We start from the raw sequence: 16,572 nt of genomic DNA on the forward strand, positions 1-16,572 counted from the left end.
GTGTCTGTTGCGGGCATTGGAGTCACCCCGGCCGAGGCGCAGCGGGGCGGGAGCTCGCGGCTGGCCCAGATGATGCAGAGTATGGCGGAGAACATGGGCAGCGTGGCCTCCAGGATCAGCAGCGGCATGATCAGGTAAGGCGGGGTGGGGATCGGGGCTGTGATAGAAGGGATTTATATGGTTTAAGCGGCATCTTCGCTCTTTTGTCCCTTCGTCTTCTTCTTCATCTTCTTTTACTTCTTCTTCTTCTTCTTCTTCTTCTTCTACTTCGTCTTCTTTTTCTTATTTTCTTCTATTTTTTTCCTTTTTCTTCTTCTTCATCATCTTCATCTTTCTCTTTCTACAATGTCATCACCATCATCATCATCTTCTTCTTCATCTTCTTCTTCTTCTTCTGCTCCCTAAAAATGGGTCCTTATTGCCTCCACGACCCACTCTCCTCCCCTTCCATATACAGATAAAATTCCTTTCCAGACGTATTAAACAATGATAAGCCTACGTAGACTGTAGAAAACAAGAAAGCAAGTATGGAAGCTTTTTAGTTCAGTTAATTAATCAGTCTCTTCCTTCTTCATCCATTTCGCTCTTGACTCTTTAAAACAAGGAGATGTAAGAGTTTTTCGAGTCATATGTTACTCAGTGCCTTCTTTCTTCATTCATTTCCGCTGGCAAACTTTATTTAACAAGTTTGGAAGAGTTTTAGTAGAGTTCATCTGGCACCTTCTTTCGTCATCCTTTTCTCTGATGAACACTCAAGACAAGGATGTTTGAGTTTTAGCTTTAACCGGCATCTTTTTTCTTCACTTGTTCACAGCTTAAGTCTATAAAACAAGTATGGATCTCTTTTAGTTAAACAGTATATTCATTCCTTGTCATTTTCCACTGGTACCTAAATTAAAGAAAACAAGTATGGATCTTTGTTTAGTTAAGCAGTACCTTCATTCCTTGTTATTTTCCACTGGTACCTAAATTAAAGAAAACAAGTATGGATCTTTTTTTAGTTAAGCAGTTCCTTCATTCCTTATCATTTTCCACTGGTACCTAAATTAAAGAAAACAAGTATGGATCTTTGTTTAGTTAAGCAGTACCTTCATTCCTTATCATTTTCCACTGGTACCTAAATTAAAGAAAACTAGTATGGATCTTTTTTTAGTTAAGCAGTTCCTTCATTCCTTATCATTTTCCACTGGTACCTTAATTAAAGAAAACAAGTATGGATCTTTGTTTAGTTAAGCAGTACCTTCATTCCTTATCATTTTCCACTGGTACCTAAATTAAAGAAAACTAGTATGGATCTTTTTTTAGTTAAGCAGTACCTTCATTCCTTATCATTTTCCACTGGTACCTAAATTAAAGAAAACTAGTATGGATCTTTTTTTAGTTAAGCAGTACCTTCATTCCTTATCATTTTCCACTGGTACCTAAATTAAAGAAAACAAGTATGGATCTTTTTTTAGTTAAGCAGTTCCTTCATTCCTTATCATTTTCCACTGGTACCTAAATTAAAGAAAACAAGTATGGATCTTTGTTTAGTTAAGCAGTTCCTTTAGTCCTTATCATTTTCCATTGGTAAATTAAAGAAAACAAGTATGGAAGCGTGTTAGTGAAGTTGACCAGGATCTCTCTTCGTCCATTTCGATGCTAAACTCTAAAAAGCAAGCGTTGAATAGTTTTAGTTCAGTTAACCAGCTTCCTCGTTTTTTCACCTTTTTGTTGATAAAATGTATGTATTGCGTTGAGCCCATAGCTCTGGTAGGCTTTTCTCGATGGGGCCCTTTGGTAGGTCCCAGCCCGTCAGTGGCGCAGACAAATGTTTTATAGTGGCGCCATTCTTGCTTGCCTCATGCTGCCCCTCGGAACTCCACTTGATTCTTCCGAGAGAGATTCGCTAGTCATAGTTGACAGGTGGTCATCAGGACAGGCAAATAAGCATGACAGTGTTTAGTGTTCGTTATTTCATTCTCTTTTGCTGGTAAACTTTATCTAATAAATATGGAAGAGTTTTCGTCAAGTTAACCAGCATCTTCGTTCCTTTATCTTCCATGCCTTCCTCACGCCTTCTGTGGTTAAGCGCAGTGGAGAAGTGGAGGCGGGGTGTAGGAGTGTGGGTGGAAGGGAAGAGAATGGAAGGAAGGAAGGAAGAAAGGAAGGAAGAAAGAAGTGAATGGGAAGATGGAATGTAGAGAGAGTTCGGAGAAGAGAAAGGAGGGCAGTGGAGATGGATTGAGGGAGGGAAAACGAGGGGAAAGGGAGGGAAATTACGGACGGAGGAAGAGAAGGGGAGGGGAAGGATGGCGAAAGACCGCGCGTGTGTGTGTGTGTGTGTGTGTGTGTATGGAGGGGAAAGTCACGGCTACGGAGAGAGAGAGAGAGAGAGAGAGAGAGAGAGAGAGAGAGAGAGAGAGAGAGAGAGAGAACATAAGAACATAAGATCATAGGGTAACTGCAAGAGGCCGGGTGGCCTACACAAGGCCGGGTGGCCTACACAGGACAGCTCTAGAATCCCCCCCACTACTCACGATGGGCGAGGTGTAGTTTCTGGTAGAGGTAGAGACTTTATTTATTTAATTTTAATCTACTCCAGGTTCATGTTAATAATTTATACATAAATTGAAAATTAACATTTCCGTTGAAGAAAAACAGGAGCAATGCAGAGAATGTATACATGTGTCTATCCATCCATGTATATCTATCTATCCATATATATATATATATATATATATATATATATATATATATATATATATATATATATATATATATATATATATATATATAAGAACATAAGAACACAGGGAGACTGCAAGAGGCCGAGTGGCCTACACAGGGCAGCTCCAGAATCCCCCCCACTACTCACGATGGGTGAGGTGTAGTTTCAGGGGTTACAGGTAGAGGCTTGATCCTCGTTTACCTTCGGTACGGGCGTACGCTCCAGTACCCAGTCTCCTTACTGCCACCCGTCGTCCTCGTCCATGTAGTTATCCAGTCTACTCTTAAAACAAGCTATCGTCCCTGCACTAACTATGTGATTGCTGAGTCTATTCCATTCGCCCACCACTCTATTACTAAACCAACGCTTGCCTATATCTCTCCTAAATCTATACTTTTCTAATTTAAATCCATTACTACTGCGTGTTCTGTCCTGCTGGCTAATTCTCAGTACTTTACTTATATCGCCTTTGTTGTAACCCTTGACCCATTTGAATACTTCTATCAGATCTCCCCGCACTCTTCGTCTCTCTAGTGAATGTAAGTTTAGATGTTTCAGCCTATTTTGATATGGGAGGTTCCTCAGCCCCTGAATCATCTTGGTCATCCTCCTCTGAACTGATTCTAGCAAGTTGATGTCCATTCTGTAGTGTGGGCACCAAAACTGGACAGCATAATCTAAGTGTGGCCTAACTAACGCTAAATAGAGTCTGAGGATGACCTCTGCACTCCTGTTGGTTACCGTCCTGTTAATAAAGCCTAATACCCTGTTAGCCCTATTCCTCACACTAATACATTGCTTCCTTAGTTTTAGGTCAGAGTTCACTAACACTCCCAAATCCCTTTCACACTCAGACCTGCCTATCGCTGTGGAGTCTAAACTATACCCGTGTAATGGGTTGCGTGTTCCTACACTAAGTACGCTACACTTGGTGATGTTAAAATTCATCTGCCATTTCTCTGACCAAGCTGACAGTTTGTTGAGATCCTCCTGCAGTGCTCTAGCATCCTCCCCTGTCCTAATAGTGCGTCCTATTTTGGTGTCATCTGCAAATTTACCTCTGTCACTAGTTATCCCATTGTCTATGTCATTGATGTAGATAATGAATAAAAGTGGGCCTAAAACTGAACCTTGAGAAACCACACTGGTAACATTACCCCATTCGGACTTTTTACCGTTAATGGTAACCCTCTGTTTCCTGTCGCTAATCCACGCCTTAATCCAATCAAATACCTTCCTCTGAGAGAGAGATCTTTATTGAGAGAGAGAGAGAGAGAGAGAGAGAGAGAGAGAGAGAGAGGAGAGAAGAGAGAGAGAGAGAGAGAGAGAGAGAGAGAGAGAGAGAGAGAGAGAGAGAGAGAGAGAGAGAGAGAGAGAGAGAGAGAGAGAGAGAGAGAGAGAGAGAGAGAGAGAGAGAGAGAGAGGTCAATACACAGCCATTCATAACAAACTATAAACTTCACAACAACACAACCGGATCATCACTAATTATCATCACCAATAACACCACTCACCACCACCATCACCACCACCACCACGCATTTACATCACCGCCCCTCACCACTACCACTCACCACCCACAGAATCGTAGGAGGCAGCAACAGCAACACCAGGCCACAGCTCTTCCGGGAGGCACCACAAGCAGGACTCCCTTCGCCACAAGTTCGACCGCAGCGCCAGAGAACCCAGCCACGCCCCGTTGATGCCGGCGAAGGAGCCCCCGCAAAACAAGCCCCCAACGCCCCCAGACCCGTGAGGCAGAGGGTGGAGAAGCCTGTGGGAGGGGGGAAGCGTAGGCGTGTATCCTTCCGCCAGTTCGTCGATACCACCATGGCCGGGATCGCTAGCTTTATCCCGAATCTGCAGCGACGCGTGCAGAACCGACGAAGGCACACCAGGGAACTTGAGGTAATGGGAGACTCGCCTTGGTGGTCATCTTCCTCTTCGTCGGGGTATAGTTCTCCTTCTTCGTCCTCGTCCTCATCTTTGGTCTCACTCTCTTCCTTCTTCAGTAGTGGCCAGAAACGACGAAGGCGCAGCAGGGAACTCGAGGTATTGGGAGACTCGCCTTTGTGGTCCTCTTCTCCTTCTTCTTCGTCTGGTTCTTCTACTTCTTCTACTTCTTCGTCTCCTTCAAATTCCTTCTTCAGTAGTGCTCAGAAACGACGAAGGCACAGCGGGGAACTTGAGGTATTGGGAGACTCGCCTTGGTGGTCATCTCCTTCGTCTGGGTATGGTTCCTCAACTACTTCTACTTCTTCGTCTTCTTCTGCGCCTTCGTTCTCACCCTCTTCCTCCTTCGATAGTAAAGGTTCAAAGAGAAAGGATGCAGTTCCGTTGTTCTCTCTATCACCTCCTTCGTCTTTGTCTTCTCCGCCCTCTATTGCTTCTAAAAGGGAGGGTGTGTTTCCAGTGCTCTTCCTTCCTTCCTCTTCCTCCTCTTCCCCGTCTTCTTCCTCCTCCTCCTCCTCCTCTTCCCCGTCCTCCTCCTCCTCCTCCTCCTTCTTCAGTAGTAAGAGGTCTAAGAGGGAAAGTGTTTATCCATCTCACTCTCATCACTCCTCTTCTTCTTCCCCTTCCTCATCTTCCTCTAACGCCATTCATGTCACTGTCAATGTGTTTCAAGGGCAAGGAGGAGGAGGAGGAGGAGGAGGAGGAGGAGGAGGAGGTCATGAAGGAGGAGGAGGAGGAGATTATGACCCTCCTCAAGACAGCCTTACGGTCAGTCATTATCCTGACCACACCGTTGACCTGACGCACCACTACCCTGACGGAGGCACTGACGGAGGACCTGTGAGTCTACCACCCCCTGCGGACTATGCCCCGCCCCGTCCAATCCCCGTGGCACCCATAGAAGACGCCCCTTGGCCCCAGCTCTCCTCCTTCCCATCCTTCCAGCCCCCAAACTTCCCCAGCTTCAACGACTTCCTCGGTGACGTGCAGGCAACCCCGAGCTGGCAGGGTGACGCTAGTGGGACGGCAGGGACCTCTGGCTACACCCCTGCCACTCCAGACGCCCCTGATGGCCCTTACCCACCCGTAGAAGCCCCAGACGACCAACCTACCTATACCAACCGACCCTCTGTTACCCAAGACTATTATGAGATCGAGAAAGTGAAGGGAGAAGGAGGTGGCGCTAATCTAACCCCACAGCTGGATAACGGGTATAGCGGGGTTCCCAAGGGCCAAGGCTGGGTCCACGGGAGTTCTTACACTACTGAGGGAGGTTATACGGGGGAAGGGCAGTCAGGGAGCATCAGGGGGCAGACTAAGGGTCCAAAAAGGGGGAGTTCGACCCATGGGAGTTCTTATACATCCGTGGGAGATTACGAAGGGGAGGTAGGGTATGAGGCCCCCGGAGGTTCCTATAGTACTGGGGAGAGATACGAGATTGAGAAACCGCAGGGGAGCAGTCTAGTCACACGCTTTGCCCCCACCAGGAGTAAAGGGGAGAGGGGGGAAGGGGTGAAGGGTGAGGGCGGGGCAGCATGTGGGGTGAGGTGTCTCTGGGATGATCTAATGACTTACCTTGACCATTACAGTTCCAATAATGGCGCCACGGACACCACGCACGCTTCACTAAACCCCCCGCTGCTTGGTAAGGGACACCACCACCAACAACACCCTCAACACCACTCCCAACACCACCAAAGCGATTCTAACCCCACTAACCTCTGGACGCGGCGCCGCACCTCCACCACTAACACGGCTAACAGGCTCACCACCACCAGAGGGTCACAACACCAACGGCCTCCACCCCAGCCTTCACAAGTCCCTATCCGGCGTGCCTCAAGGGGGGACAGGGCGCCTCCTCAGTCCACAAGGGAGAGGAAGAGGAAAAGGACTCCCTCACCCTCTTCTTATCGCCCTCCTCCTCCTCCTCTTCTCTATCCTGGGCCGCCCTACACCTCCCTCACTGCCTAGTCTTCCTCTTCTATCTCCTCGTTCTCCCTGGTAAATCCTCCCTCTTCCACCTTCTCTTCTTCCTCCATTTCCTACCTTCATGCCAAATCTTCCTCCTCCTCCTCCTCTTCCTTCTTTCTTCGCCTTTTCTGTTCTCCCTGTCATGTTCTTTTTCACTCTTCCGTCTCCTCCTCCTCCTCCTCCTCCACCTCTTCCTTCTTATCATCTTCCTTTCTTCTTTTCTTTCACTTTCCTCCTCATCTTTCATATCAATTTTCTTCCTTCACCTCTCCTGTCATCCCTGCCTCTCATTTCTCTTCTTAATCTTCTTTCGTTCTCCTTATTTTCTCTTCTTTCCTCCTCCTCCTCCTCCTCAATTCATGGCGGAGGAGAAGTATATGAGGGTGAGGAGGGCTGGGTAAGGAAGGATCACACGAATAAGTAGGTATGTTATTTTTTTTTTATTCCTTTGTTTTGTGTTCGTCTGCTGTACATAGACGGGTTTGGGACCTGTACAAAGGCATGGCTTAGTATTAATCATGTTCCTGTTCACGATAGCTTGGCGAATGAGCCCCGCCCCCTTCACCCTCTAACCCAGCACCCACCAGTCATTTGCAGCCTGAGTTAGTGAGTGGGCGTGACTATCTTGTGAAGGGGGAGGAGCTATACTTGGACTCCTCCTACATCCACCAATCATATGCAGCCTGAGTTAGGGAGGGCGTGGCTAACTTATGAAAGGGGAGGAGCTATGATTAAACTCTAGCACCCACCAATCATATGCAGCCCAAGTTAAGGGAGGGCGTGGCTATCTTATGGAAGGGGAGGAGCTATAGTTTGATATCCAGCATCCACCAATCATATGCAGCCCAAAATAATGGAGGGCTATCTTATAAAAAGGGGAGGAGCTATATTTTGACTCCTCCAGCATCCGCCAATCACATTTAACCTGAGTTTGATTTAGAGTAGGCGTGGCTATCTTGTTAAAGGGGAGGAGCTACGGGTTGACTTCTACATCCACAAATCATATGAAACCTAAATTTGAGAGTGGGTGTGGCTTGCATGTAGATTGGCCAATGAAGAAGAAGGGGAGGAGCCTGTTCGCCAAATTAGCGGGGATGGGTGTTTTTGTTGTTATATCTGTCACTGTTTGCTCGTCGCTATGGGGTTCATGGGTAATATTGCACCTCCCTCTCCCTCACACCTATACATTATTTACTTTTTTGATGCTAAGTATAAGGTATCGAATTCTATAAGATATGTAAGGGAATAGAATCTGATGGCTCATAGTAGGTTCAATGTGTTTTTAGTGGACTTGCAAATGTATTGTCCTATTAATTGTGTAAGTAGAAAGGTTCTGATAGTTTATAATAGGTTTAGGGTACTGAATCTAAGGAAAACGGTTCTGATTCCTTTTAGTAGCTTCATAGTGTCTTGTTAGTAGATTTAAAGAGTTAGATGTATTGAGTCCTATTGAGTATGTTAGACAAAAGGTTCTGATCGCTTAAAGAAGGTTCAGACTATTGAATATGTAAGGAAAAGCGGCTCGAAGTGCTTACAGTAGGTTCAGAGTTTTTTTTAGTAGACTTGTAGAGTAAAAAAGTATCTGTAAGGGAAAGGGGTCAGATAGCTTTGAATAGGTTCCGGCCATCTGTAAGGGAAAAAGAGGTTCTGATCGTGTATATAGAAGGTTCAGGCTGTTGAATGTGCAAAGAAAAATATTTGTACTTGATTTAAAAAAGGGAATAGTGTTTTCTTAAGTAATATAATAGTAGCCGTTTTGAGAGGAAGAGAAAAATATCAAGATAATTTTGAAAGTTTACAATTGAAAAAAGAAAAACTACAACACAACACAGACATACAAAACTACCATAATATTAATCTTTAGTTAGCAAAATTATACTTGTTAATTTCTTATATAGCTGCTGTTTAGATTGTTTTTATATAGTTTGTTATGTTTGTGAATAAGTAAACTGTTATGCAATTGTTATTATTACTATTATCATTATTATTTTGTTATTTTTATTGTACGGTAGTTGTTATTATTGTGGATGTTGTTGTAGTTGTTATTGTTGTAGTTGTTGTTGTAGTTGTTATTGTTGTAGTTGTTGTTGTAGTTGTTATTGTTGTTGTTGTATGCAGTTTAATATAGTGTTCTTTGCTACAACCATCACCAACACCATCTATATCTCCTCCTCCTCTTCCCCCTCCTCCTTCTCCTAACTTCTATCTCCTCCCCCTTCCTCTTTTTTTTCTATTTCCTCACCTTTCTCCACCTCCTCCTTTTGTATATACTGTGAAGTTGCAAATTTATGTCTACCTTCCTATCTATCTATTTATCTACCTATTATCTATCTGTCTCTGTCTGCCTTTCTGTTTATCATTTTCTGGGAACCTCTATCTATGCCCGTTTGCGTCCGTCTGTTTACCTATCTATCTATCTATCTATCTATCTACCTATTATCTATCTGTCTCTGTTTGTCTGCCTTTCTGTTTATCATTTTCTGGGTACCTCTCTGTCTGTGCCTGTTTGCGTCCGTCTGTCTATCTATCTATCTATCTATCTATCCATTCACCTTTCTATCTGTCTGTCTGTTTGTATGTCTTTTTCTGGTTGCCTGTCTATTTGTCCGTCTGTCTGTTTGCATGTCTGTCTATCTGTCTATCCGTCTATCTATCTATCTATCTATCTATCCATTTATATATCTGTTTATCAATCTGTATATCTATCTCTATATGTCTGTGTCTGTATGTCTGTATGTTTGTCTCTTTGGCTGGCTGGCCCGGCTTCGATCAGTAACCTAGCTAAGTATAGTGTACAAAAAATACATCATCTTGCCCTTCGTCCAGGTGTGTTTCGATCAATTAACCTGACCCGCCTAAAAACGAGGGGAAATAAATAGTACAGACCCGGCCTTGAATCCACTCCAACACTACACAGGGGCCTCGAATCTGTTACTCTGGGCGTGGATACGTGCTGTGGTGGAGGGAGGAGGAGGAAGAAGAGGCGGGGGGGGGGGGAGGAGGAGGGGGAGGAGGAGAAAGGAATTATGCTTGTAGGCCTAACTGAGGTATGACTTGGCGCTCCCCTTCCTCCCCTCCTCCTCCTCTTCCTCTTCCTCGACCCTCCTCCTCCTTTGGATAGGCTAAACTCTCTCTCTCTCTCTCTCTCTCTCTCTCTCATAACATACAGTCATCATGAGAGAGAGAGCATAATTAGCACACACGCACACGTACAGAGAGAGAGAGTGAGAGAGAGAGAGAGCATAACACACACGGTGACACACACACACACACACGTACACACACACAAAGAGAGAGAGAGAGAGAGAGAGAGAGAGAGAGAGAGAGAGAGAGAGAGAGAGAGAGAGAGATTGCATCATGTTGCTATGTTGCTTGCATCATCATGACTAACAAGAAGGGAAAATAAGATAAGGTATAGCAAAGAGAGTGACATTGATGATCGAAGGAAAGGTAAGAGAGAGAGAGAGAGAGAGAGAGAGAGAGAGAGAGAGAGAGAGAGAGAGAGAGAGAGAGAGAGAGATTAATCAAGCAAAGAAAAAATAAATGATTAAGAGAAAGATCCAGAAGTGAATGATCGAGCTATATATAATTAAGAAGAGAAGGAAAAAAATAATGAAAATGAAAAATAAGACGATCGAGCTAGGACAGGAGAGGAAAGAAAATTATAAAAACAAGACGAAAGGAGGAAAAAGAGGAAAAAATAATGGAAATAAGAGGATACGATTGAGGAAAGAATAGGAAAAATAACAATGCAAGAGAAACAAGAGGAAAACTTGGAGAATATCAAAAAGACATCACAGACAGAAGAAAGTAAAAAAAAAGTAATAAAGCAGGAAAACTCAGGAAATAGGAAAACTGATGGGAGAGAGGAATGACGTAGCGGGTAATAACGATGAAGAATGAATAGAATAGGATAAACAATAGGCTACATGTGAAGGCCTAGGCAGCGACAGAAGAGGAGAAAATAAAACAAGGAAACAGGAAAACTTAAAATAATCAGCAACAGATGGGAGAGAGGAAGATGAAGAGGCATGTGGAGGGTATAATGAAGGAATAAGAACAGGATAAATAGTGCATGTGGCGGCATATGAATGACAAGGGGAGGCCTAAAGAGGAGGAGGAAGAGGAAAAATAAGGAAAACAGTAAAATTAATAAAAGCCGAGAAACAGGAAGAAAAGGCATATAGTGGGTGATAATGAAGGAAGAGTAGCCAGAATAAGATAAATAATGGATGTGACAGCCTAAAGAGGAGGAGGAGAAGGAGGAAGAGGAAAAATAAGGAAAAAAAGGAAAACAGTAAAATAATTAAAAGTCTGGAAACAGGAAGAAGAGGCATATTGTGGGTGATAATGAAGGAAGAGTAGCCAGAATAGGATAAATAATGCATGTGGCGGCCTAAAGAGGAAGAGGAGGAGGAAAAATAAGGAAAAAAGGAAAATAGTAAAATTATTAAAAGTCGGGAAACAGGAAGAGTAGCCAGAATAAGATAAATAATGGATGTGGCGGCCTAAAGAGGAGGAGGAGGAGGAAAAATAAGGAAAAAGGAAAACAGTAAAATTAATAAAAGCCGAGAAACAGGAAGAAAAGGCATATAGTGGGTGATAATGAAGGAAGGGTAGCTAGAATAGGATAAATAATGCATGTGACAGCCTAAAAAGGAGGAGGAGGAGGAAAAATAAGGAAAATAGGAAAACAGTAAAATTAGTAAAAGTCGGGAAACAGGAAGAAAAGGCATATAGTGGGTGATAATGAAGGAAGAGTAGCCAGAATACGATAAATAATGCATGTGGCGGCCTAAAGAGGAGGAGGAGGAGGAGGAAGAGGAAAAATAAGGAAAAAAGGAAAATAGTAAAATTATTAAAAGTCGGGAAACAGGAAGAAAATGCATATAGTGGGTGATAATGAAGGAAGAGTAGCCAGAATAAGATAAATAATGCATGTGGCGGCCTAAAGAAGAGGAGGAAGAGGAAAAAAAGGAAAATAGGAAAACAGTAAAATTATTAAAAGTCGGGAAACAGGAAGAAAAGGCATATAGTGGATGATAATGAAGGAAGAGTAGCTAGAATAGGATGAATAATGCATGTGGCGGCCTAAAGAGGAGGAGGAAGAGGAAAAATAAGGAAAAAAGGAAAACAGTAAAATAATTAAAAGTCTGGAAACAGGAAGAAGAGGTATATAGTGGGTGATAATGAAGGAAGAATAGCCAGAATAGGATAAATAATGCATGTGGAGGCCTAAAAAGGAGGAGGAAGAGGAAAAATAAGGAAAAAAGGAAAACAGTAAAATTATTAAAAGTCGGGAAACAAGAAGAAAATGCATATAGTGGGTGATAATGAAGGAAGAGTAGCTAAAATACGATAAATAATGCATGTGACAGCCTAAAAAGGAGGAGGAAGAGGAAAAATAAGGAAAAAAGGAAAACAGTAAAATTAGTAAAAGTCGGGAAACAGGAAGAAAAGGCATATAGTGGGTGATAATGAAGGAAGAGTAGCCAGAATACGATAAATAATGCATGTGACAGCCTAAAGAGGAGGAGGAGGAGGAGGAGGAGGAAAAATAAGGAAAAAAAGGAAAACAGTAAAATTAGTAAAAGTCGGGAAACAGGAAGAAGAGGCATATAGTGGGTGATAATGAAGGAAGAGTAGCCAGAATAGGATAAATAATGCATGTGGCGGCCTAAAGAGGAGGAGGAGGAGGAAAAATAAGGAAAAAAGGAAAACAGTAAAATTAGTAAAAGTCGGGAAACAGGAAGAAAATGCATATAGTGGGTGATAATGAAGGAAGAGTAGCCAGAATAAGATAAATAATGCATGTGACAGCCTAAAGAGGAGGAGGAAGAGGAAAAATAAGGAAAAAGGAAAACAGTAAAATTAGTAAAAGTCGGGAAACAGGAAGAAGAGGCATATAGTGGGTGATAATGAAGGAAGAGTAGCCAGAATAGGATAAATAATGCATGTGGCGGCCTAAAGAGGAGGAGGAAGAGGAAAAATAAGGAAAAAAGGAAAACAGTAAAATTAGTAAAAGTCGAGAAACAGGGAGAAAATGCATATAGTGGGTGATAATGAAGGAAGAGTAGCTAGAATAGGATGAATAATGCATGTGGCGGCCTAAAGAGGAGGAGGAAGAGGAAAAATAAGGAAAAAGGAAAACAGTAAAATTAGTAAAAGTCGAGAAACAGGAAGAAAATGCATATAGTGGGTGATAATGAAGGAAGAGTAGCCAGAATACGATAAATAATGCATGTGGCGGCCTAAAGAGGAGGAGGAGGAGGAAAAATAAGGAAAAAAGGAAAACAGTAAAATTAGTAAAAGTCGGGAAACAGGAAGAAGAGGCATATAGTGGGTGATAATGAAGGAAGGGTAGCCAAATTAGGATAAATAATGCATGTGGCGACCTAAAAGTGACAAGGGGAGGCCTAAAGAGGAGGAGGAAGAGGACGCTGGTGGCTACGTGAGCGTCTGAATGAATAACCGAGCACTTCGATTTTCTCTCCTTTCTCACGCTACCGCAAACTCTTCACAAAACTGGTTACCTACCCCAATCAAGCCACCTAAACTCACCCAAAACTCACCCAAAAAATATATACGCAGTTTATACACGCTGATAACTCAAATACATGTAAGGAAATGGTGTTAGTTGAGTTTAAAGGGATTATCTCAGAGTATTGAAATATTAAAATATCCGGAGAGGTCACCCAAACAGGCACTCAGGATAATGAAAAATGTTGTATATTTAGTTATTTGGGTTATTTAGGCGTAGAAATCGGCGTTAGGGAAGATAAGAGAGGTGACCAATGGATGCTGAGGCAGTACTGGAACGCTGACCCTCGGAAGGGCTTGTGTCTGTGTTGTCGTGGAGTAACTGACTTTTCTGACCTTTTCCGGCGTGTCATGTCTTAATTCTCCCCCGGCAGGCGTGACACAGGTGAGCACGTGTCTTATCTACCTTATGTATCCGCCGTGGCAGTGATGAGTGCGTGGAACAGGTGGAAAACAGTGATAAATATGGCGGGGGGGTGCCGAGCCAACTCCTACCTGAGACTTGGATCCGCTATCATTTTGTCGTTTTTAGGTATTTAAACGGACATCTTCAGCCTCCACAGCAAGGTATTATATTCTTCAACCTATTTAAACAATGGCAAACAGTGGTAGACTCCGGCAAACTCTGGTAAACTCGGTAAATATGGCCGGGAGTGCCGAGCCAACTCCCACCAGCGGCTCAGGTCGGCTATCATAATGTCGCTTTTTAGGGATTTAAACAGAAGTCTTGAGCCTCCACTGTAAGGTATTATATTCCTGGGTGCCTCGCGGTCCTCCTGGTAGTCGGAGTGGTGACGGTAGTTCTTTATTCACTGCAAAAAATGTCAAAATTCTGGAAAGTCCGAGTCGCCATTTTGGTCTTTGGGAAGGGCAGAGAGGCGTAACCCCGCTGGGCAAGTGTGAGTTTTTAATATATCAAGTGATTTCACCGTTCCCGAGGCCTGTGTAGCGTCCTGGAGGGTAAAACAGTCTCTGAAATTCGATATTCACGGTGTTTCGTCCTCAGTAACACAGCGTTAGAGGAAAAATAAGTGTTTGGAATGGCCTGGACTGGTGTTGACATGTTCAGGGGAAGGTAAACAAACGCACGTGTTACTTATTATCGTTTTTTTGGTGACGTGGCTGGGTGGGCGAGGTCGTACCAGTGACTTACGTGTGCCCCTGGCTAAGTAGACCAGGGGGGCGGGGCACAGCAAAGGGTCTGGGCACACAAAGCCCTGACACAGCCTCCAGCAAAGACTCAGGTGGAACAGTTTCTTTTTGTTTTGGTTCTGGCACAGGCTTTTGACACCACAGTCTTGGTACACAGGCAGAGTAATATGGGAATAAAGGTAACCAGTGGAAAAAAAGTCATTTTATAATTTCTTAAGTGCCAAACTATATTTTTTTTTGTCATTGTTGTTTGTCTCGTAAAATCAAACTTTTTAGAGGTTTGCACAGGAAATAATAATTGTCAGTTTAAAAAGGCGTTAAATATTGAATGAAGATATTTAATTTTCCCAGAAAACTTGACCCAGTCACAAAGTGCATATTATCTGAAAACTTCCATCTGTCAGCTGCATTGACTTTGTGAAGGAAAAAACTTTTTGAGTTTCTCCGAATGCTTGGTCAGAGACTCTTCTTGTTTCTCTTGATTTCTCCTCTGCCTTCAACTGTTTATGAGAATGCACCACTTTTCAAACTTTTTATCAGTAGGTATAAAGGGCTTGTATTATAATAATTTATCTGATAGGCACCAACACATTGCCACTAATGGATAATTTAATACCTTCACTCAAGGCAAGTCTAGTGTTCCTCAGAGCACTTTTTTTTTTTTATACCAGTGATATGTGGCATGGCATTACCTCGCCTGTACTGATGATAGCCTAGCCTATACTGATGATACTTCTTTATTCTTTCCTATTACTGATCCTCAAAGTAGATCTTGAATAGTCACTTAGTTGAATGATGATCTTGATTAAATTTTTCCTTGGTGTCAGCGTTGGGGCATGAAATAGACATGTTTCCGGTCAACATATTTATTTCAGATTCTGTCTGTACGGATAAAATAGGCCCTAAATTCAGCTATGGTACTATTTTTTCTTCATGTAAAATGGTAAATGTGGTATAAAATATGGATTAAAGTTGAGGAAAAATCACGTGACCTGGAAACGGGTGCTGATTGGTCGTGACGTCACAATGCAGTCAGCAGGCCGCCAACTTTGTGTTACTCCGAGATTTCGTGTTGTGGTGTATGTTCCTAGTGGCTAGCAATGCCTGGAGACATAACCCACAGTCGTTGGTGCTTCATGCCAATGTGCAAGAAAATATACCTACGGACAAAAGTACTCCATGTAAGATATTTCTGTGTGCTAGTGAATCCTGCAGTAATTTTCTTTAGTTTCCCCTCGGACTAACTTTTCATCGTGAACTCAACTATTCTCTCTACTGTCATGTCCTCTGATTATAAAATATTGGTCTGCATTCGTTTTCTTCTTATTCATCTTCAGGTGTTCTCTCTGACATTCCAGAGCCATTGTTTTCTCTAGGTTAGGCTAGGTAAGTTTCCAAAATACTAATATAAATTCAACCTTGATTTTTCTCTTTAGTTCCCCCTTGGACTAACTTTTAATCGTGAACTAAACTATTTTCTGCAGAGCAGAGGTGAATCGGTTGATTTCACTCCCATTTTAATAATATAACATATTTCCAACACTTAAGGTGTTCTGTAAGCACCTATAACATACCTGTTAGGCGCAGTTTGGAGCTTGAGTGGCCATAGCTGATAAAAAAACAATGGACACAACACTGGTACTGTCATCTGCTGTACTTCGCTTCAGCCTGATGATGTCACGAGCTAATGGTGGCTTTTCCCCGTGAGATGAGAAGAATTTGAGATATCTCTCAAATATCCAGTGAACTAGCGATTTATAGGACGTAATATGTGCACTACACTATCATTGGTACGTGGCACAATGCATTTCTAGGCTGTTCCCACAACCAGAAACATGTCCATTCAATCCTGCCAAGACTGACATCATCATTTTTAGTCGCTCAAGGACTGCCAGTCCAACACATTCAGATATCTTAATTGGCGACAAACTGTAAAGTTACTTGGGGTAACATTAGATTCCAAGTTGACCCTCGAGAATCCTATTAGGAAAACTGCTGCTTTTTCCAGGAGGCTGATCTGTCGAGGCTATTTCTAATGATGACAACTTTGTTCAAAACATCTCTTTTCTTTCATTTAGCTCTATTTTGAGTATTTACTGTTTGGATGTCAGCAACTTCATGTCATCTCAGACTTTTATATCATTCTATTAGATAAATAATAAAGTTTTTACTACCCAATCTCAATATGCAACTCAACAACATGCCATCACTGAGGGCTGATGTTTTGACCCTTTTTTGTAAGATTG

The 16,572-nt window shown here is 42.8% G+C and overlaps 2 protein-coding genes across 5 annotated transcripts in view; both read left to right on the forward strand.

Annotated features, from left to right (window-relative positions):
- Nucleotides 1–6,223, forward strand: part of LOC126999159 (uncharacterized) — a gene marked incomplete at its 3' end in the record, with an annotated part of 11,170 nt that extends 4,947 nt beyond the window's left edge. Inside the window, exons 2-3 of the mRNA XM_050861488.1 lie at nt 1–134; nt 4,294–6,223. The exon at nt 1–134 is cut by the window's left edge and continues 33 nt beyond it. Of these exons, the coding sequence (XP_050717445.1) occupies nt 1–134; nt 4,294–6,223 (2,064 nt within the window). The remainder of the gene's footprint in view (nt 135–4,293) is intronic.
- Nucleotides 6,224–13,437: 7,214 nt separating this feature from the next.
- LOC126999276 (protein split ends-like) overlaps nt 13,438–16,572 on the forward strand; it is a 36,082-nt gene continuing 32,947 nt past the window's right edge. For 2 of the 4 annotated variants that reach the window (XM_050861681.1, XM_050861684.1), the window contains exon 1: nt 13,438–13,559. The gene's annotated coding sequence lies outside the window, so the exon portion shown is untranslated. Of the gene's footprint in view, nt 13,560–13,589; nt 13,742–16,572 lie in introns of those variants that run through there. The other 2 variants (XM_050861683.1, XM_050861682.1) reach the window with 2 other exon arrangements.

Source organism: Eriocheir sinensis, chromosome 16, assembly GCF_024679095.1.
Source record: "Eriocheir sinensis breed Jianghai 21 chromosome 16, ASM2467909v1, whole genome shotgun sequence".
NCBI lineage: Eukaryota > Metazoa > Arthropoda > Malacostraca > Decapoda > Varunidae > Eriocheir > Eriocheir sinensis.